Source organism: Peromyscus eremicus, chromosome 16_21 (genome assembly GCF_949786415.1).
Source record: "Peromyscus eremicus chromosome 16_21, PerEre_H2_v1, whole genome shotgun sequence".
NCBI lineage: Eukaryota > Metazoa > Chordata > Mammalia > Rodentia > Cricetidae > Peromyscus > Peromyscus eremicus.
Genome location: NC_081432.1, coordinates 2,094,750 through 2,117,012, shown reverse-complemented (window position 1 = coordinate 2,117,012; position 22,263 = coordinate 2,094,750). Strand labels below are relative to the sequence as shown.

The 22,263-nt window shown below is 52.0% G+C and overlaps 3 protein-coding genes across 4 annotated transcripts; 1 reads left to right on the top strand and 2 right to left on the bottom strand.

Annotated features, from left to right (window-relative positions):
* Positions 1–292: 292 nt before the first annotated feature.
* On the top strand, positions 293–2,418 carry Ltb (lymphotoxin beta). Of its 2 annotated transcripts, XM_059282191.1 has the most exons (3): positions 307–773; positions 1,134–1,449; positions 1,807–2,418. In XM_059282191.1, exons 1-3 carry the CDS (start codon positions 612–614, stop codon positions 2,247–2,249), a joined length of 921 nt encoding a protein of 306 aa, XP_059138174.1. In that variant the 5' UTR covers positions 307–611; the 3' UTR covers positions 2,250–2,418. The 2 variants fall into 2 exon arrangements, with proteins under 2 accessions (XP_059138175.1, XP_059138174.1); XM_059282192.1 differs by lacking the exon at positions 1,807–2,418 and having other exon boundaries at positions 293–773; positions 1,378–1,800.
* Positions 2,419–5,007: 2,589 nt separating this feature from the next.
* On the bottom strand, positions 5,008–7,444 carry Tnf (tumor necrosis factor). Its single transcript, XM_059243865.1, has 4 exons — positions 7,130–7,444; positions 6,537–6,591; positions 6,344–6,391; positions 5,008–6,079 (listed from the first exon to the last, which is right to left on the bottom strand). The coding sequence occupies exons 1-4, from the start codon at positions 7,313–7,315 to the stop codon at positions 5,661–5,663; spliced, it is 708 nt and encodes a 235-aa protein (XP_059099848.1). The 5' UTR covers positions 7,316–7,444; the 3' UTR covers positions 5,008–5,660.
* Positions 7,445–8,726: 1,282 nt separating this feature from the next.
* Positions 8,727–10,020, bottom strand: Lta (lymphotoxin alpha). The gene is made up of 3 exons (XM_059243975.1): positions 9,925–10,020; positions 9,742–9,841; positions 8,727–9,537 (listed from the first exon to the last, which is right to left on the bottom strand). Exons 1-3 carry the CDS (start codon positions 10,018–10,020, stop codon positions 9,125–9,127), a joined length of 609 nt encoding a protein of 202 aa, XP_059099958.1. The 3' UTR covers positions 8,727–9,124.
* Between the last annotated feature and the right edge of the window lie 12,243 nt (positions 10,021–22,263).

Genomic DNA, 22,263 nt, shown 5'->3' with positions numbered 1-22,263 from the left:
GGCTGAGGCCCCTTCATGAAGCCGTATCACTGTGGACTGGATTAATTCTGCCTTTCCTACTTAGTTTTAGGGAATGCAATTAGAAAGAGGCCAGCCAGTTTGGGGATAGGGCCATTTCAGGGATGCAGACACTCAGCTGCCCCTACTTGGCCTCTTACTCGATCTCCTAATGTCTGCGGTGTGTGTGTGTGTGTGTGTGTGTGTGTGTGTGTGTGTGTGTGTGTTTGCAGCTCTCCCTCCAGCACTGGCCTGTGAGGTCCAGAAGCATGCCGACCACATGAAATATCTGGAATCCTGCCTGGCCTTTACAATCCCCATTGCCTGGCCTTCCACAAGCGACCTTCCTTCCCTGGGCTTCATTTCCCCTCCCTGCTAAGCCCCCCCTTCACCTTTACCTTGAAATCCTCTCTCTGCCCTGTCTCCTTCCCCAGTTCAGAGAACCGAGGCATCCAGCTACCCCGCCCTGGCCCCAGCTCCGGGTAAACAGGAAGCTGTGTGAGGGCAGCAGGGGTGTTCGGAAAGTCCCAGGCAGGTGTGTGGGTCTGCAGGGAGGGGGTGGCCCTACCCTGAGGTATGAAAGCCCCTGCCCCCTGTCCTGGTGCTGAGTCTGGATGGGGGCACGGGGACTGCAGGGCCCGGGTGGGAGACCCCAGGGGAGGGGCTGCCTCTTGCTGGCTGTAGCAGGAGCTACTTCTCTGGTGACCCTGCTGTTGGCAGTGCCCATCACTGTCCTGGCTGTGCTGGCCTTGGTGCCCCAGGATCAGGCACGACGGGTGAGTGGCTGCAACAGGCGCCAGCGGGCTGCACACTCTGGGAGTTCATTGACCTCTGGCTGTGCTTTTGCCTCCCCGGCTCAGATGGCTCTCCCTCCCGGGAATGTCTGCTCTGTCTCTGCTGCTCTGCATGCAGTTCTGCCCTGATGTTGCAAGCCCCTTCCTGGTTGCTGTCTCTTCCCGATACCCGGTGCCAGTCTCTCTGCCCAAGCGCACAGGCTTTGTTTACTCTGCCTTCCAGCAAGACGCGCTGCGCTAAGCAAGGGGCTGGAGGCAGCCTTAGGGCTGGGTTCTATGCGGGGAGGGGTGGAGCCGCCTTCAGCTAAATCTGAACTCTGGGCACTATGGCCCTACATCCAGGTGGAGAGGCTCACTGGCTCAGGAGCGCAGGCTCGAAAACGACTGGATGACAGCAAACCATCTTGCCTCTTGCCCTCACCCTCCAGCCTCTCAGGGACTCCTGACCCCGGTCTGCGTACCCCGATATCCTCTTCTTCCGGGAATCTAGGCTCCCCATCCCAGGGGCTTGTTGCACAGTTCTCTCAGGAGGCATCTGCAAAGGTGACCACCCCGTCTCCAGCCGTGGATTCTTCACCAGATCCAGGGGTTCAACAACTGCCAAAGGGGGAGCCAGAAACTGATCTCAGCCCCGAGCTTCCTGCTGCCCACCTCATAGGTAAGCATCTGGCAGACCTGAAGAGTGCCAGCTGTGCAACCCCACAGCGAGTGAGGGTCCTCTGGCTCTGCTATGACACTGCTGGCCCTTTCCCAACTCCTCCATCACCTTTTGCCCCTGAAGCGTCCTCCCTTCCAAGTTTTCTCTCTGTCTGACTTCTCTGCAAACAAGTAAAACCCTGCCAGGATCCGGCCACTCTAGGCCCCTCGGGAGGTAGCCTCCATATCCCTGCCCCTCCCCGCCGAGTATCACAGAGTGCAAAAGACCCCGCCCCTCCGCGCTGGGTGCCGCTCACCCTACCCGGGTCCCCAACCTAGAGATCACGGCCCGAGAGCGCACGCGTGCCCCTCTCTGCAGGCGCTTGGATGAGCGGGCAAAGGCTCGGTTGGGAGGCCAGCCAAGAAGAAGCGTTTCTGCGGAGCGGTGTGCAGTTCTCCGGCACCGACGGGCTGGCGCTGCCGCGGGACGGCGTCTATTACCTCTACTGCCACGTCGGGTACCGGGGCAGGGCGCCCCCTGCCGGCCGAGGCCGCGCGCGCTCGCTCACTCTGCGCAGCGCCCTGTACCGCGCCGGGGGCGCCTACGGACGGGGCTCCCCCGAGCTGCTGCTGGAGGGCGCAGAGACCGTGACCCCTGCTGTGGACCCCGTCGGGTACCGGTCTTTGTGGTACACGAGCGTGGGGTTCGGCGGCCTGGTGCAGATCCGGAGCGGCGAGAGGGTGTACGTCAACATCAGTCACCCGGACATGGTGGACTCCAGGAGAGGGAAGACCTTCTTCGGGGCGGTGATGGTGGGGTGACAGCCGTCTGCACCCCTGGAGGATCGACTGACGGTGCGAATGTGTGCATCATGGTGTCCGGAGCGTCGGGGAGCCTGGGACGTCATGATCGGGGTGGGGGGACTGTAGGACGTGAATTTTGAAAATAAAGAATGTAAACTGTGCTGGCTTGTGCCAGTGCCATCACGAAGGTGCAGATGTGGTTTGATTCAGGGTAGCGTGCAGGGGTGGATGGCCTAGCTTTGAACGGTGGACCCCTGTTGCACCCACCCCCTGGCTCTAACGCTAAGGGTCCAGGTGGGGGGAAGAAGGGACAGTTAAACCCCGAGACTTCCCTCAGCATCCTGATCGCCAGGGACACCCACGAGACCCTTCACATACCCCCTTTCTCCTGGCTTCTGCCTCACAGTGAGGGGAAGGTAGACAGTATTTGTTCCCAGAGAGAAAAACTCCCCAAGACTGAAGAACCAAGCGCCACGGGCCCATTAGCTCTCCAGTGCTGCCTGCCTGACAGCTTTTATTGGTTTATTTTGAGACCCGGTCTCATATGTGGCCCTGGCTCACCAGGAACTCACTATGTAGAGACCAGGCTGGCTTCAAACTCACAGGGATCCATCCATCTGCCTCTGCCTCTTGAGTGCTAGAATTAAAGGTGTGTGCCACCACGGGCTCTGACAGCTGTTCTTTAAGGGGGTCAGGTCAGTCCGAGGCACATTGAGGGGGTAGACTAAGGAAGAAAATTGAACACTGGGGAGGAAGGGGTGGGTGGAGACTGGTGTCTGAGGAGGAGCACATGGAGGAAACTGATGCCCTGGGGTCCTCTCTAGAAACGGAAAGTCCTCACCCTGAATTCACACTTGAGGCACCCCCCCCACACACACACACAAAGTTGGGTAAGTGGGAGGCCCCTAAGATGAGTAACAGCAGTCCCCCCACGCCATGGCTGGAGGAGACAGAGGGGAACCCAAGGCTCTATGTAGGTCACCCGAGTGGGTCACCCCACAGCCAGCGTTAAACCACGTGCTTGGTTTTCCCCTCTCTGGCTACTGGGGTGAAGAAAGGCCCAACCAACCGTGAGCCCAATTACGGCTGCCACTTTCTGGGGTTCCACTTTTAATTCCTCTTTTCTTTTCTTTTCTTTTCTTTTCCTCTCTTCTCTTCTCTTCTCTTCTCTTCTCTCTTTCTTTCTTCCTTTCTTTTGAGATAGGGTCTTCCTATTGTAGTCCTGGCTAGCCTGGAACTTTCTATGTAGTAGACCAGACAGGCCTTGAACTCACAACGATTTACCTGCTTCTGCCTCCTGAGCATTGGGATTAAAGGCATGGCTACACGTGGCTCCTTATTTGTCTTTGCCTGCCCGCACCAGGGCCTTCCAGTGGGGTTAGAGGGTGACCAACTCCGGCTAAAGTCTAGCCAGGCTTCCGAATCCCCTGCACTAGTCATTGCTTCCCTTGTAAAAGCTAGTTCTAGTGAAAAGCCCCATTAAGTCGGTTTAGCAAGCTCCCTCTCCCATATTTGATCCCCTCAGTCATCCTCCACAGCCCCTGGGGTGATGTCTGATCACCTGGCCTGTCTTAACAAGCGTCTCGCCTGATCTGTTTAGACACAGTCCCCCTACCCCGATTTTTCTCCTCTCTTAGTCATTTACCATTCCCAACGCCCACCCCACTTACCCTCGCTGCACACTCTACAAGTCTCTGCACCCATAACTGTTATTCTGCATAAAGTCAGCCTTACATGCTTCAGCAGGTACTATTGAATAACAGCAACAATAAGAAATTATTATTACTATTATTATTATTATTATTATTATTGGTGCTGGGATCAAATCCAAGGCCCTGCATGTGTGATTAAGTAATTTTTTTTTTTTAAAAACAAAGTATTTAAACAAGGTGTTTTTCTCTTTCTAATCCACCCACCTCACATATTCATCATTTGTCAAAAACCTTGCTGAAACCAAAGCTGGCAATGGCCCCTTCACCCACGTAGTACCCCTTTCTCTGTTGTTGCTGTCTTGGGTTTGAATTCAGGGCATCCCATATGCTAAGCATTCCACCCCAATCCCCCATGCACACTGCAGAACCACATTTTTAGCCCTATGTCTTTTAAAAACATTTCCCTCGTCTTCAGATGGAAAGAACAAGGTTGCTGATGGCTGGGAGGGGGGCAGAGCTGGCTGAGCCTGTCCTGTCCAGCACAGAAAGGGGGTGCAGATAAAGGTTAGGTCTTCTCTGCATAGACCATCCCTCCTCTGTTCTCTGTTCAGAGGGGAGGTTGAATGGTTGAGGGTGCACAGTTAGTGTTTGGAGTCCAGACACCTGAAGCTCTGGAACTTCCTTGGCTGTGATTCAGGTACCTGAGAATGTGGCTCCTCCCCAGCTCCATCGGAGCCACAACAGCCGGAAAGAAATGCAGTACTTTCCCAGCAGGTATTTGGAATTCCCAGAGTGGGAAATTCCCATGCCCAGAGGCCAAGGTAATTAGGTTTAGGCCCCTGTTTCCGGGGACAGGTGGGGGATGTTGGATGTTTTTGTTCCTTGGGGTCTTAAGGGCTAGGGATGTAGTCTGAGATCTGGACCCAGAGACCTTACCCCTCCGGAGAGAGGACATTAGGGGTTGGTTTCCCACCTCCAGAGAGAGACAGATACGGACTTAATCCCAAGAAAGAAATTGTATTTCTTTTCCAAGCAATCTTTATTTCTGGCACTGACCCGTAGGGCGATTACAGTCACGGCTCCCCTGGGGAGCAGAGGTTCAGTGATGTAGTGACAGCCTGGTCACCAAATCAGCATTATTAAGACAATTGGGTTAGATAAATATTTTGTTTTAAACATAAGCAAAAAGGAGGCAAGGAGGCCAGGAGGCCAGGTGGGAAGAGCTGAAAGTTCAGCTCTGTTTTCACAGAAAACAAGTCTGTCTCAAGACAGCTCCCAACACTGGGTCCTCCAGGACACCCTGGCCTTCCAAATAAATACATTCATCAGCAAATAAATAAATAATAAATAATAAATAAATAATCATAAGTGCAATCATAAATAGAGGGGGCTGGTTCTGTGAAGAAGGCTGGGCGCTGAAGCGTCTGGAAACATCCGAAGATAGGAAGGCCTGAGATCTTCTCCAGCAGCAATCTGAGCCAGAGGTAGCCTGATCCCCTTTTGCAGAACTCAGGAATTGACATGTGAGGCTCCAGTGAATTCTGGAAGCCCATTTGAATCCTTGATGATGGTTCATGGGAACCCCACAGTCCGGGCCATTATATCTGCATCTTGTGTTTCTGAGTGTTATAGTTGTTGAACATTTTGAGCTCAGAGTCTGACCCTGAGCCATAATTCCCTTACTAAGTTAGAAGGAGATGGACTGGGGCTCTGAGGAGTAGACAATAAAGGGGTCAACACGGGGGCTGGGTAGAGAATGGATGGCCATCCATCTGCCTTACAGAGCAATGACTCCAAAGTAGACCTGCCCGGATTCTGCGAAGTCTAGGTATTTGGGCAGATTGACCTCAGCACTGAGTCGGTCACCCTTCTCCAGCTGGAAGACCCCTCCCAAGTAGATGGGCTCGTACCAGGGCTTGAGCTCAGACCCCTCGGGGGTTTCCTTGGGGCAGGGGCTCTTGATGGCAGACAGGAGGTTGACTTTGTCCTCGTATGAGACAGCAAAGCGGCTGACGGTGTGGGTGAGGAGCACATAGTTGGAGCAGCCTTGGCCCTTGAAGAGAACCTGGGAGTAGACGAGGTACAGCCCGTCTGCTGGTATCACCAGCTGGTTGTCTTTGAGATCCATGCCATTGGCCAGGAGGGCATTGGCACGCTGGCTCAGCCACTCCAGCTGCTCATCCACTTGGTGGTTTGCTGAGGGAGGGAGAGTTGAGTCAGTGTGACCCTGTTAGTTCACACCCCACATCCTGAACCTCAAGTTCTACCCACACTTCACTTCCGGTTCCTGCACCCTCTGTCTTCCCACATCCCATTGGCCTCAAGGTCCTGAGTACCCCCACCAAGTCCTTGCTTTTGAATCGCCTCCCTTTCACTCTTTCACAAGCTGTCTACTCTCGGCCTGGTTCGACCCCCAAATCCCATCCCTTCGCCCCCAAGACGCACACATAGAGCTCTTACCTACAACGTGGGCTACAGGCTTGTCGCTCGAATTTTGAGAAGACGACCCTGAAGGGGAAAGAAGAAAGGCAGAGATGAGACCCTTAGGCCTCCCAGCCAGCCTCGGTCTGTTTGGACCCCTACTCCCTTTCCTCCAAAGCCATAAGGTCTAACTGCCGCCACCCCACATTGAGAGAGGCTGGGGGACACTTACTCAGTGTGAGGGTCTGGGCCATGGAGCCGATGATGGGGAGGTTGTTGGGGAACTTCTGTGTAGGAAGAGAAGGACAAGGTTAGTAGCCAGCTGAGGAGTCGCCCGCAAAGGAGAAGCCCCCAGCTCTTTCTCTTGGCCCCGTGTCTGGTTTTTTTCATCGCTCATCCTCTGTTCATTCATTCGTCCAACCATGCAGCATCTCTCTGTCGTCTGTGCTTGATCTCACTTTATCTCCCCTCATCTCTCTCCTTATCACTCATGCCTCCTCATCTCTGCCATCGTTATCACTGGCCTCTTCCCCATCCTTCTGGCCACATCCCGAATCTCTTTCCACATCTCTACATATGTATACATGTTTTTTTCATTCATTCATCCCTCCTCCACGCATCCACTGAACAGAAGTTTAGTGAGCTGGCTGGGTGGGTCAGAGGTCCCGTCTCTCTGTCTTTTTCTTGCCACCGTCTCCACATGGGCTGCCTCTCCATTCTCCTCCACACTGCCTGTGCCTGCCTATCAGCCCATCTCTCTCTCCTTCTCTTGCCCTTCTGCCCTGCTTCTTCCTGAGTGAGAATGAAGGCTTCTGAGGCACTCACCTCTTCCCTTTGGGGGCCGATCACCCCAAAATTCAGCAGACAGAAGAGCGTGGTGGCCCCTGCCACGAGCAGGAAGGAGAAGAGGCTGAGGCACAAGCACCGACTGGAGTTCTGGGGCCCCCACGCCTTTTTGGGGAGTGCCTCCTCTGCCAGTTCTACGTCGCGGATCATGCTTTCTGTGCTCATGGTGTCCTTTCCAGAGGGAGATGCACTAGAGGGACAGAACCTGCCTGGCTGGCTGCTTGCTTTTCTGGGAGCTATTTCCAGGGTGTTCTGGAGTCGCTGTTCTCCCTCCAGGCTGGTCCCCTGATGTCCTCGCTGAGAGAGCTTCTGCAGGCTGGGTGTGCAGACGGCTGCCTTTATAGCCCTTGGGCAGGAGGGCGGGGAAATGCTCTCATTCAACCAGCGGAAAACTTCCTTGGTGGAGAAAACCATGATCTCATGTGGAGGAAGCGGTAGTGGCTCTACACCTTCTGTCTCGGTTTCTTCTCCATCGCGGGGGCAGAGGTTTGGAAAGTTGGGGACACCCAGGCATCAAGGAATCTCCTCCCCCTCCCTACCAGAATTCTGTGGCAATCTTGGGCCAATCACTAACTGTGTGTGCAGGACCCTGGGAGCTGAAGTCCATTTCCTCTCTGTCCTCTGGTGCTAATAATTGTCGATTTCTTTGCAGGGAGATCATGTCTCTGTCTTTTTCCCTTTGATTTCTAGATGGGGCTTCCATGGGGGTAGAAGCTGGCATTGGGGGTGCTTCTGACAGCTGGATGCACGGGGGGGGGGTATGGGGGGCGGGCGAGGGGGAAGAAATGCTTATTGGAGAGGGAAGCCCTCTGTCTGGGTTCTGGGGAGGAAGTGGCTGAGGGCCGAGCAGCTTGAGAATAGGGAGTGTGCATGGGCTTTGGGAGGGCTGCTGGGAGTAGCGGGGACAAGTATGGGACAGCCCCAGAGGGAATGAACTCAGCCCTGGGAATTCACGGACCCCACGAGGCAAGTCTTCTCCTTTCATAATGACCACGGGCTCCAGCTGCTTTCAGTCTCGGCTTCCAAGGGATTTTTTTTTTTCTTCATAAAGCCTCTGCCATATAGTCTTGATGTGTGCCCCCATCTCCTCAGACATCCATGCTCCATAACCCTGCTTCCAGGGTTTCTTTCAACCTTTATGGCTCCACATCTTCCAATGATTCCCTTCCTCCACCCTCCCACCCAGAGCCCTCATTCCTGCATCGTCTCCACACCCTTGGCTTAATCTCCCTGGTTTAGCCTTTGGGTCTCCTCCAGCAGGTAGCTGCCTGGCTCCCACAAACTCACCATGTATCTGGGAGCCACCGGCTCCGTTATATCTCCTTGTTCTGCCCACAGCCCGTGATCTATCTGAGGCCTCTGTCCCCTATTCCATTCCTTAAAGAGACAAAGAAGATTCTCCCCCAATCCTGAATAGACAGACACAAGCAGACAGAACTTCAGAGAAAAGAGGTTTATTGGGTGTCGTTGGTGCAGATGGCTCTTTGTGGGTGTCTAGCCAAGCAACGCCCTTAGAGCCTTGGTCTTCCTTCTGTGAGCGCCTTGGTCACTCACACCTGCTTCTCTCTCCTGACGCCACCTCACCCTGTGCCTGGGACCTCGCTGTCACCTGGTGTCTACTTCCCTCCTCTTTCTTGTCTCCATAAATAAATAACTTAACCTTGCCCTTCATAAATAGCCTCCCTTTCGCTGTCCTCAGGCACCTCCCCACATCTGTCCCTCCTCATCCAGGTCTCGGCCCCACCCAGACCCACAGAGACCCTGCTCTATGCAGGAACTTCTAGGCAGGCTTGAATCCTCAGCTGAACATCTGGGGGTGGCCCCGGGGGAGATGTGGTTCCCCTGGAGTGCCTCAGACTCCTTCTGTGAGAGCTCTGGGTGGTTTTGGTGGGGAATGGGCAGAGGAGAGGCGGTGTGACCCTTAAAATGGTCAGAATGGAGGCTTGGAATCCAATTCCTGGGTTTTTCTACATTCTACAGAGCAAACGCTCCAAAGAATACGCTGCTGGGGCTGAAGTGTAGATGGGAGACGCCATCTGTGCGGGTGGACAGCTGGTCTCCCTTACTGAGCAGGAACACAGCCCCCTGGTACATTGAGCGTACCCACGGTCCTTGCAGCCCCGGATACACGGACTTCTGTGCACTGAGGAGAGGCACATGGAAGGGATACTGGGAGGAAAACAGCTGGACCTCGTGGGCCAGGTAGATGGGGGCAGGAGTGGCCTTGGGGGAGCAGCTTTCCCCAGAGAAGAACACCTGGGAGTAGACGAAGTAGAGGCCACTGGTGGGGACCAGGAGGGAGTTGTTGTTCAAAGAGAAGCCATGTCGGAGGAAGGCACGGTCTGTGTTTGCTCTCCAGAGCAGGGAGTTCTGTTTGCTGGGGTATCCTAGAAAAGGTCATAAGGTGTTGAGGGGTCAAGGTCAGAGGTTTCCATCCCTGAGGAATCAGGCACTGGACAACTGGGTGTTTGGAGTGGGGTGCCTGTCTTTAGGGGTAAGAGAAGTTGGTGTGGGGAGATGGGGTGATCACTTGGGCCCCTGGGCAAGTAGGACGAGAGCCAGGGACTGGACCTCTGGAGGCAGAAGTTTACCAACAAGGTGAGCAGCAGGTTTCAGGAAGCCACGGGTCGAATGCTTCTGAGGGGGCTGATGAGCTATCCTGGCAGCTGAGAAGCGAACACCAGAGAGTCCCTAAGGGAGAACAGAATTGAGAGGGTTCTAAGGCTCCGGGTTGGCTAGGCCACCCCAGCACCCCCATTCTCCTGCTGCCTCACCTGGGGCCCTAGAGGCAGGGCCAACAGCAGCCCCAGAAGGAAGACAGGGGGGGCGCCAAGCGCCCTCAAGAGGTAGAGCCGTCCAAGTGGTGTCATGGAGAGAACCTGCAGAGAGAGATTGTGTGTGTGTGTGTAGGGGAGGCGGGGCACACAGCGGAAGACAGATCTTACCCCCAGCTGAGACAGACACCCTGAGAGACAGGACACAAGCAGGGAAACCCTGAAGTGAGCAGGGGTAGGGAGAGAAAGGAAGAGACTGGAAGAGGGAAGACACACGGAAGACTCAGACAGTGGGTGACGGGGGCAGAGAGAGCAACTGACAGATGACCGAGTTAGACACCACGGGAACAGACCAAAAGTCAAAGCCGCGGGGACCAGTCTCAATAAGGCTGGGGGTCCAGGCAGGTTGCACAGGAAGGGCAGGGGTCCAAGTCAAGAGGCAGGATCTGAGGGATGCCTGTTACCAGGGTAAGCCCGAAGAGATGAGGGAGAGGAGGCTCACCTGCTGTGCGGGGTCCTGGGCGCTGGCTGCCTGGGTCCCTTTATAGAGGAAGCGGCAGTGTGGCAGGCAGCGGGCGGGTTCTAGGTCGGGGCTGGGGCCTGGGGAAGCCCCCAGGGCTTAGAAGATGCTACTGTTTCAGTCGAAGGCAGGAAAGGCTGAGGCCGCAGGCTGGGTGCTCAGACAACTGAGTTCTGGGAAAGGGAGTGGGGTCAGGGGAACTGTGGGCTGCAGGGACTATCAGGGAGCAGGGTCAGGCCTAGGAGTTCCAGGGAAGGGACAGGCGATTCGTGGAGAATGAGAGGGGCACTGCTGGGCTGTGGCTGGAAGCCTGGTTCCCTGAAGAGCGGTGGTTTGTAACACGTCTGCACCCTTGACTGCTCACAGTCTTCTCTGAACATTTCCTTCTCCATCCTCCCTGGTCACATCTGGAGGGCTCTGTAGCCACATGTGGCTAGTGACACCTTAGTTTTTTCAGGTGTGAACCCAGGGTCGCATGCATGCTAGACAAGCCTTCTACCACTGACCTCCACCCTTTTCCTCCCTTGCCTGTGGGGGTTCAAGTCACGTATGTTCCAGTGTATGTATTTTTTGGTCCCTACCAGTCAAGCAGTTCCATTACAGAGCCCCCCCCCCCATCTGGGGCATCCTGGTGTGTGACAATCTTAACGGCACCCCCTTAGTCTCTAGAGCAGTGGTTCTCAACCTGTGGGCTGCGACCCATTCAGCAAACCTCTAGCTTAAAAAATATTTACATTATGAGTCATAACAGTAGCAAAATTACAGTTATGAGGTAGCAACAAAAATAATCTTATGGTTGGAGGGGTCACCACAACATGAGGAACTGTATTAGAGGGTCACCGCATTAGGAGGGTTGAGAACCACTGCTCTAGAGTGTCCAGGTCTGGAAGATGATTTTGGGGAAGGTTCAAATAGAACCCACTACATTCATATAAATCTGCAGACCAGATTTATATAGCCCCAAATACACACCCCAGGCTTCCAAAGATCTGTACAGGGGGAGCTTCAGAATCCTACACAGAAGGACAGCAGCCCAGGTAAATTAAAGGTTGTTTAATTTACAAGTTAACAACAGTTAAAGGCCTTGTCTAGAAGCAGCATCTGAAGCCATTACTGTCTGAAGGGCCTGGGATGTAGCTCAGGTAGCTTGCTCGCCAGGCGTGTGTGTCCATCCCACACTCCCAGAAGCAACATCGATTGTTTTTTTCTTCTTAAAACACTTATTTATTTGAAGGGCTGGAGAAATGGCTTAGCTGTTTAGAGCACTGGCTGTTTTCCCAGAGGACCAGTGTTCAATTCCCAGCACCTATATGTTCGTTTACCATGTCTGTAACTCCAGTTCTGGGGCATCTGACGCCCTCATCTGGCCTTCGCAGGCACTACACTCAGCTGGTGCAGAGACAGGAGCAGGCCAAAATCCCACACAGCATAACATTTAAAAACACATTTCTTTGTTTTGTGTGTGTGCATGTGAGTGCATGCAAGTGCCACAGACCACATGTGGAGGTCAGAGCACAGCTCTTGGGAGTTAGTTTTCTCCTTCTATCATGCGGGTTCTGGGGACTGAACATATGTCATCAGGTAAAGGCAGCGAACACCTCTACCCACTGAGCCGTCTTGCTGGCCCACCTTTCTGTCCTTGTTAAGACGATTTCTTCTCCTTCTCCTTCTCCTCCTTCTTCCTCTCCAATATTATTATTTCTTATTTTTTTTTCAAATTTATTCTTTTTTTTTTTTTTTTTTTTTTTTTTGGTTTTTCAAGACAGGGTATCTCTGTAGCTTTGGAGCCTGTCCTCGAACTCACAGAGATCCACCTGCCTCTGCCTTCCAAGTGATGGGATTACAGGCATGCGCCACCACTGCCCGGCCTCAAATTTATTCTTTAAAGAGTTATTTTATTATTATGATATATGTATATATGTACACACGCATATTAGACAAGGTCTCACTACATAGCCCTGGCTATCCTGGAACTTAATGTGTACATCAGGCTGGCCTTGAACTCACAGAAATTACCTGTCTCTGCCTCCCGAGTGCTGGGATTAAAGGCGTGTGCCACTATGTCTAGTCTATCCAGCTTTCTTATACAATCCAGAACCCCCGTCCAGAGGATGGTCTGGGCCCTCCTACATCAGTTAACAGTCCCCCACAGGCATTCCCACAGCCAGTTCCCACTGGCCAGTCCCTCAGCCGAGACCCTTTTCAGGTGACTCCAGACTGTGCTAAGTGGACAGGTAAAGCCAACTAGGACACTGGTGATGGTCACTAGGTTTGTTCCTGGTTTTCCTGAGGTGAAAACGTTGATTAGAAAACTCTTGTGTGGGGGCGGGAGGGGGGAGAACAAAGGAATCCGTGGCTGATATGCAGAACTGAATTGTATTGTAAAATAAAATAAAATTAAATAAAATTAAATTAAATTAAAAAAAGAAAGAAAGACAACTCTTGTGCATAAGCCAGTTTTCACTCAGCTTATAAGCTGCTGCTTTGAAAAAGCAAAGTTTTGGAAGATGATGTTTTTGGTCATGTTTTATAAGATTGGGACAGAGGACGGCAGCTGGGCCACCTCCAGTGTCGCTGCCCTGTCCGGGAGGGTTGTGGAGGGCTGTGGCTGGCAACGGTGGCCGTCAGGGTGGTCACTGGGTACACTGCTGTTCTCAGGCCCAAACGGTTGAGTGGGAAGGTAAGCTGGTCCTGTCTCTCAGCTTCCCCATGGGCTCTCTGATTGGCAGCCCTTTCCTCCTCAGAACTGGGCAGGACCTGCAGAATGAGGCTTGTGACCCAGGACTAGAAGTTTTCTTAATGACCAGGTCTTACACGCAAGAGTGGGGGAAGGGCAGCGTTCCTAGGTCGTGGAAAAAGGAGGATTCTAGTCTCTACGACCCATGTTGGTAAAGAGGAATTCCAGCTTTGATGGCTTGCTTTGGGGGAGGATGCGGGCAGGACAGAAGGCTGGACAGGCAGAGAGACCTGGTGCTGCTTCTCAGATCTTATACTTATCCTGAAGTTCCCAGCATGCTCAGGCTCCATCCTTTGGGGGCATGTGCTGTGAGCTCCCATGGTTCTCATACAATCTCCTCAGTATCATCTGCACTCCACACACTTGCTGTGCACCTGGCACAAGGAACTGGGGGGACCGTTCCAACAGATGGTTCCCTGACTTCAGGGGTCTCAAGTTCAGTGGAGTGTGGTCATGCTTCACGACCTTGGCAGGGCAGCCCATAGGGAATCCATGGAACCTGGGGCGTTCATCACGGAGGCAAGGAAGGTGGGGAAGGGCACCTCGTGGCCTGAGATGTACAAAAGAATACTTGTGGGGAAGCAGAGAACACACCCTGAAGGGTTTGAAACCAAGGAAAGATGTTTAAATCTCATTCTGATATGATAGAGAGACACCAGCAAATTTAAATAAGAGATCGACCCACTTACATTGTTATGTTATAAAATGGAGTCTGGAAGCCAGGGAAGAATGGAGGGTCCTGAGGTCACCATGGAGACCAGTGGAGGGCATTTTACAATGACCGGGCTGGGAGACGACAGGAGTCTGCATGTATGTAGAGGCAGCCCTCGGGAGAACGCGCTTCAAGGCAATGTCTACAGCGCCGGTGGTTGCCCGGATATAGTGGAGGAAGGAAACACATGAACACCTCTTCAGGCTTGGGGATGTGGTAGTTGGTAGAGGGCCTGCCTAGCGTGCAGAAAGCCTTGGGTTCCTTCCGTCTGTCCCTAGCACCACATAAACTGGGTGCTGGGATGCCGCCTGTATTCCTCACAAGGGAAGTAAAGGCAGAAAGATCAGGGGTAGTTCAAGGTCAGACTTAGCTACATGGGTTACATGAGACACTTTGTAAAACAACGAAACAAAACAAACAAAAACAAAAAAGCAACAACAAATAACCAGCCCCGGTAACTTGTCTACATCTCGTTTCCTTGTTCTTTTGAACATTGTGTTTTCTTGTTCTTTGGGCAGTCCTGGCAGCGGGACTCACCACCTTGACATGCCAGGCAAGCACTCCTCTACTGAGCCACTTTCTCTAGGACTGAATTTTAGTCTTGTCATTGTTTGTGTGTCTCTGGTTCCTTTTCTGTGTTCCTCTTTCCCTGGGAATCTCTATGCTTCCTGTTGTTTCTGCCTCGTAAATGGTAGTAGCTGATGGACTGAGACCCTGGCCAAAGCCGTATTAAAATGGAAAATTGCATTACAGTTAAGGGGAGAGGGGGAGAGAGAGAGACACCGAGAGAGAGAGACAGAGAGAGGGATTAGATTTGGGTCGGAGAAGAAGGAAATAGAGGGACAATGGAAAGGGGGAGTCGGGGAGCATGAGGAGATGTGAGAGACAGAGGAAGGAAGGGCAAGACGGGGCTAAGCAGTGTCACGGGAGTTGGCAGCAAGCTGAAGGATGTGCCTTGCCGTGGGCCAATTTTGGTTTCAATCTCAGTTTTAGAAGCTGTGTGTGAAATTCGGTTTCTTTCTTGGGGAGGCCAACAGCTGTTTGGGACTTTCCCCGGGTGGGAGAGCTGATGACTGAGAGTCTTGTGTGGAGTCTACAGCCCTCTCAGAGGAGAGGCCATGGAAATCTCGGGGCGTCCAGACCAGGCTGAAGTGACAGAGTGACAGTAGCCTCAGACTTCGTGTTTCTGTTTTTAGCGTCAAAGTTTACCCAAGTTTAACCTTAATCCAAATCACAATTCAAACAACCTTAAATCTAAGCACATTCTTATCAAAGAATTCTCAAGATAAAGTCCACCCTGTGAAACAGCTCACCCTGTCACTAGTGTTACCAATTACTAACCCCAAACTTCAGCATGACACTAGGTGGACCGTCTACCTGAGCGAGAAATGGTAGTTGGACTTTGTCCTGCTTTACCACTAACCTTTAATAAGTATTTAATGAGCACCAACTAGGAACTTTATTCAAGGCAGGAATCGTACTGTGGCAAAAAAGACAAGGAACCCGTACTGTTGGGGATCGTGTTCCAGCGAGGCCGGATACGGGAGAAACAACACATCAAAGAGTTGGGAGTATGGCTCAGGAGTAAAGCACTTGCCTATCACGTGTGGGGCCCTGTATCCCGACCCAAGCATTGCCAAAAAATATAAATGAATCAGTAAAAATAGTCCTACAAGGAAAACAAGCCGTGCGGCACAGTGGAAGCAAATCCTTTGGACACAGTAGTCAGTGTGGGGAGCGCGAAAAACAGGTGGCAGACTGGGTCAAAGTGTAGGGGCAAAGTTTTCTGAACAGAGGGAGCCGCTATGGTAGAGGTGAGGAGGAGGGAGCTTGATGGACAACAAGAAGGTCAGGGACAGAGGGGTGGGGAGGAGGTCGGAGAAGAAGGTGGCAGTAGATCATGCAGGGCCACGTGAGGAGAGGCAAAGTGTCTCCACTTCATTCTACCTGAATCTTCTGGAGGGTGTGGGATGGGGCAAGAGGAGGAGCGTTGGTGGTAATTAGGAGGCAGGTGGACCTCTGTGAGTCGAAGCCATCCTGGTCTACATGGTGAGACTGTCTAAACAAAATGTTGCCCATGGCTCTCTGGTCTATGCTGCCTTGCAGGAGGTAAGAGGGGGAACAGGGACATAAGGAGGGTAGTAGCTGTCACACTGAGGAGACAGTGGTGGCAGTCGTGGAGGTGAGAGAGATGGACACACTCGGGACATATTTCAGGGAGAAAATCGACAGGCCTAGGTGATGGGCTGGATGGACGGGAGCGGAGGAGGAAGCTGAGCTGGAGGTAGGGTCCTGAGGTGGATGGGCAGGAAAAATCAAAAGTGTTGCTTTGGATGTGTGAGGTCTAAATCCATCCTCAAGAGTTATTAAGTCTGATGTCATTCAGTTTCAGGGACAAGGTGGAGTTAGGGGGAGACTAGGAGCTACCAGCACGAAGGTGGTCTTGAAAGCCACGAACCAAGGGCCTGTCAAGGTCATGTACCTCCCCACAATAAATGCTGCACACATTCTGTCATGGATTCCAAAAGAAAACCTGTCCACACCTCCTTCTCCTCGGTTCTCACTGTGATTTAAGGTCACTGGATTCAGTTATGTACCCGATGATGACCCTTCTGTAGATCTGGTTCACAGTATTCTATTCCTGTGGAAAGTCTACCTACATCCCCTGTTTCATTGTTGAAGGCATTTTCTTTAGGTACCAGAGGCTTGGTTCTCTCCTAACAATCCCTCTGCCCTCTTGGAGAAGTCTGCTTTTTTTTTTTTTTTTTTTGGCACTAACACTAGGGAGAAGGTGCAGAGGAGAGAGGCCATGTTGCCCACATGCTTCTCTTTCTCAGAGGCTCCTGACTGCATTGACCACACTTATCCTGTCTTCACAGCTGTGTCTCCATCAACATCTGTATTGTGCTCCTAACAATCCCATCAACATCTGTACTGTGCCTCTAACAACTCCATCAACATCTGTACTGTGCTCCTAACAACCTGTCCATCTAGTTCAGTTTCTCTTCATCTTCATCCCTGGCATCATCTTCAAGACCACACAGAGCCCACATACCCTAGGCTCTGGTCTCAGTTCTCCAACTTTCTTGACTTTGCCAGCATCAGCCTCTGTCCTTAGCCACCCCTGGAAGAGGCCACACCTCCCACCTCAGCTTTGCTTGGAAGCAAGGTTGCCTTTCAAAGCTGGACTCTGGGTGCTGGAGACATGGCTCAGGGTCAAGAGAGTGTGTTGCTCCTACAGAGGACCAGAGGAGCTCAGTTCCCAGTACCCAGGTCAGGGGGCTCACAGCTGCCTGTAAAGGGCTCTGACCTCTCTTTTGGCCTCTGTGGGCACTCACATACATGTGCAAACACTCCTTCTCACACGTAAATTAATAATAAAATAATTCTTAGAGTTTGATATCTGAATCCTCCCTAGTTAGAACCACCCAACTCTCCCACTCTCTTCTCTCCACTGAATTAATTCTTCTCTCTTGACTCTCTAGCTTCCCTGTCTTAATTTTTTTTTACATTTGTTTATTTTGTGCATATGAGGTGAACACATGCTCCAGCACATGTGTGGAGGTCAGAGGACAACTTATGGGAGTCAGTTCAGTTTTCTACCTTGTGGTGCCAAGGATCAATACAGGTCATCAGGGCCTGGTGTGGTGGTGTGCTCCTTCAATCCCAGCTCTTGGGAAGTAGAGGCAGGTGGGTCTCTGAGTTTGAGAGAAGCCTGGTCTACAGAGCGAGTTCAGACCAGATGAGGCTGCAGAGTAAGACTTATCTCAACAAATGCCTCTCTCTCTCTCTCTCTCTCTCTCTCTCTCTCTCTCTCTCTCTCTCCCCCCCTCCCTCCCTCTCTCCCTCTCTCTCTCTCTCCCCCCCCCTCTTTCCCTCCCTCCCTCCCTCTTTCTTTCTTTCCTTATTTTTTTTTTTCTTTCAAGACAGGGTTTCTCTGTATGATAGCCTTGGCTGTCCTGGGCCTCAAACTCAGAGATCTGCCTGCCTCTGCCTCCCAAGTACTGGGATTAAAGTGTGCGCCACCAGAGCCAGTTTGATTTAATTTGGGCGTGCACATTTACCTGCTGAGCCATCTTGCCAACCCTCTTCTCTCTTGTTAAATGTTTGTTGGAGGTGGGGACTTGAGACAGGGTCATGTGGCCTTGGTTGGCCTTGAACTCAATATGTCATGGAGGTTAACTTTGAATTGCCAATCCTCCTGCCTCCACCTCTCAAAGACTAGGATTGCAGGCATAAGCCACCGTATCAGGCTTCTTGTTGGATTAAAAAAAAATTGTGTGCTTTCACATGTGTGTCTGGAGGTCGGTGGGCAGCCTCAGCGGTTGGTGTTACCTCCCTCCTTGTTTGAGACACGTTCATGTCTTTGTGGCTGCACACACCAGGCTAACTGGCCCACAAGTGTCTGGGGATTCTTCTTCCCTCCTCACCTTTTATCTCACTGTAGGAGTGCTGGCATTGCAGACCTACACAATCCCAGCCTGAGTCCTCATGCTTATATGGCCAGTGCGTAGCCACTGCACCATCTCCATCCCAGCCATCCCCCAGCCAACCCACTTCATCCACCCACCCATTCCACCCATCCAAACATCCATCCATCTTTCCATCCATCCATCCATCCACCCACCCTCCCATCCATCCATCCATCCATCCATCCACCCACCCATCCATCCATCCATCCACCCACTCATCCACCCACCCATTCCATCCATCCATCCATCCATCCATCCATCCATCCCATCCATCCATCATCCATCCATCCATCCATCCATCCAAATATCCATCCATCCATCCATCCACTCATCTATCCATCCATCCATCTACCCATCCACCCATCCATACACCCATCCATTCATCGATCCATCCATCCATCCAAACATTCATCCCATCCTTCCATCCATCCATCCATCCATCCACCCACCCACCCATCCATCCTTCCTTCCTTCCTTCCATCCATCCATCCCAGCCACCCCCCAGCTCTTCTTGTTGGTTTTGTTTACCACAAAGGACAGGCCTAACAATTTCAGTTACACTCTCAGTCTTGAATTTATTACCCACCTGATATTTTTACCAAAAAGACCTTGAGATCTCAGTCTGAGGAAATGAAAAGGAATTTTCTGGGTTTTCCTCCTGAGCTGTCAAACACAGAGAGAGGCATCCCAAGGGGCTGCTGATGGGCTGGGCTGGCTGCTTAGCAGGCTCCAGGTACTCCATACCCCTCTCATCCTTGACCCAATGACTTCCCTGTCAGTTGGCCATGCTGTTATCTACCTCATTGAGCTTAAGTTAAGTCCACAACCTTTCATGGTCTGTCTCCCTCCCCACTTCCTTTTTTTCCCTCCATGTTATTAGTGCTTCCTCTTGGAAGCATTTGTTCTTTTCCAAGGTTGAGCCTTCATTCTGTACTCCTTTATGTGCCTTCCTCCCATCCCCTTCCTTATGTTCCCAGAGTTGCTCTCATCTTACATACCTTCCCTTTAACAAATATATTCAGTGTTAGTTCCCTCCCTGGAATCTTTCTCCCCCTCCCCTTCCCTCTCTATGTGATTTTCAGAATACTAGACCCCTGACTAACAGGAACCAGTAAGATTTTCCCCCGTCATCAAAATTTGTGGGTAGAGATGATTCCTGTCTTGTCTTCACCATTCTTTGTACCCACCACCCCTCGCCTCACCTCCCACTCATTCCTCAACGTGAAAAGCAACTCTCCCTTCTAATAAAATGAAATGCTCTCTCTCAAAATTCGTAATTGCCTAGTTTGTGAACCTACAAGATCCTTTCAGTTCTCACCTAACAGATCTCTTAGAGGCCTGAGCGGTGGCTGCCCCATCGAAACATGTTCCTGCTTCTCTGGCTGTTCCCCGCCCCCAGACCCTCCTTTGTTGCCTCTTCTTCCCTAGTCATTCTCAGGGCTTTTCTGGGTCACTCCCCTCTCCACTCAGAGGGTTACCTCTACTGGAAGGAATGGTGCCCGAGTGCTCAAGCTCCACACCCGATTGCTGGAAGTGCCGTGCTAGCCAGCCTGCCCCGAGCACTTCAGTACTTTAGGCAGACGCGCCTCCACGGTCACTGTAGACTTGACCTGTGTGTCTTTGTCTCACTGGGCTAGAGTTCTGTGACAGTGGCCTCCGGCTAACTCATCATGTAGCGGTGCCTTGTCTGAGTTCACGGAACTCTGTGAAACAGAACTCCTGTCTGTTTCCTCAGCCATGCACCTTCTTGCTTTCGGCCACCACCACCCATCCAACCCTTCAGGCGGCTGAAACTGGAGTCAATCTAAGACCTTCCCTACTCCCCCCAACAACCATTTGTCATAGCCTCACGTACTTTTGAAGTTTACAGAATATTCCTTTTATATGTTGTTGTCATTGTAGGTGTGTGTATGAAGGATGTATGTATGTTCATGTATGTATGCTGGTGCACATACATCTGCGTGCATGCGTGTGCAGAAGCCAGGGGCCAATCTTGGTTGTTCCTCAGGAGCCATTCACCATCCCCCTCAATGCCCACCCCTGAGATGGGGTCTCTCTGCATAGCCCTGGTTGTCCTGGAATTCGCTCTGTAGACCAGGCTGGCCTCGAACTCAGAGATCCACCTGCCTCTGCCTCAGAGTGCTGGGATTAAAGACATGTGCCAGTACCACCTGGCTAAAACAGTTTAATTACATTTTTATGTGTTGTATGCATGAGTGCCACAGGGCACGTGTGGAGGTCAGAGGACACTTAGTGAGAATCAGTCTCTTCTTCCACTGTGTGGACAGAACTCAGGCTTGGTGATCAATAACACACCTTCCTCTGCCCAGTCCACCATGGTTTTTTTTGTGTGTTTGTTTGCTTTGTTTTTGTTTTTTTTGTTTTTTTGTTTTTTTTTGAGCTAGGGTCTCTCACTGGGACCTGGGGCTTCTTGACTATGTTAGGTTGGCTGGCCAGTGAGCTCCTGGGATTCTCCACCTCCCCAGAGTGGGGACTACAAGCATGCACCACCAGCCTGACTTTTTATGTGGGTACTGAGGATCAAACTGAGGCCTTCTCATTTGCAGAGCGAGCACTTTGTGGACTGAACTATCTCCGCACCCCTCTCCCCTTCCCAGCTGAGTACCACTGCAGTTATTGGACTTAAGTAGGAAGCACACAAGTTAGTGGCAGTGAGTCTTTATTTCACTACCTTTGAGCTACGCAGGTTACAGTTTTAGAAAGGGAGGGTCCGCACCTACGTTCCGGAGAGATGCTGGCAGTGTAAGGGCCATAGCTCCTGCTGTTACAAAGACATGTTAACAAGAGAAAAGCATATGAAAAAAATAATTTTGCAGCAGGAGCCTTCAGACATGAAAACTCAAAGCCCTAATTGGGTGTCAGTTTTTAGGCTGAGATTTGATAACACGCAAGGAACAGCTGTGCAGAAATGTGACGGCACAGAGGTTGTCACCTAACAGATACAAAGGCGGGCACTCAGCTAGGCCCGTCCACTGTCAGGACCTACCTAAGGGACACTCCCTCCTCCCAAGACCTCTGCAGAAGGGTTTATGGCCCACTGTCAGACAACATGGTCCAAAGAATTCATTTACATGGAAAATTGGAGGGACAGAGAAGTTAAGTTTTATGGGTGGTCCTTTGAAGGAGTCCTAGCTTCAGTAACCAGAGACAAGAGTTCCAGCATGTGAGAGGCTCTGGGAGAGGTGGAAGGGCTGAGACTGGAGAGCAGGAGATGGCACAGATCTGCTTCTGAGTCCCTTCAGGAAGAGCACTCCGCCGGCCACTGTGCCCTGTCTTGAGAGATCTGTCTGGAATCCCCGGCAGGATTAGTGATTGGAAAAGGGTGAGCTAACACAGAGGAGATTCAGCCTGGCCCTGCAGCACCCGCCCACTCTCAACTTCACAGCTGCCCCAGGGTCACCATCACAGCACCAGTCCCGATTCCCTGCCCTCAGCCTTCTTTGCACACACCCCTCAAACCTGTGCTTCTTCACTTCAAGATGCTCAGCTCACACCAGCTCACACCAGCTCACACCAGCTCACACCAGCTCACACCAGCTCACACCAGCTCACACCAGCTCACACCAGCTCACACCAGCTCACGCCAGCTCACACTGTTTTCTAGCTTCTCAGACTCAGCCCATGCGGGTATCTTCACTGTCCCTGCCCTCTGGGGAGTCTCCTGACACCTGCATCCCATGGGCCTTGCTATGAAGGCTGCTCTTCATGCCTTCACACATTGGGGTATGGGTATGTCCCCAGAAGCAGGGTTTGAATTCTTTCGTTACATGATACTGTGCCAAACAGAAGCTCAGGCCCCTTTCCTAATTTAACTGAAACCTACCCCCACCTCAATCCCCAGGCTGACATCCCATCTCTAGTTTCTTTCCTAACCTCT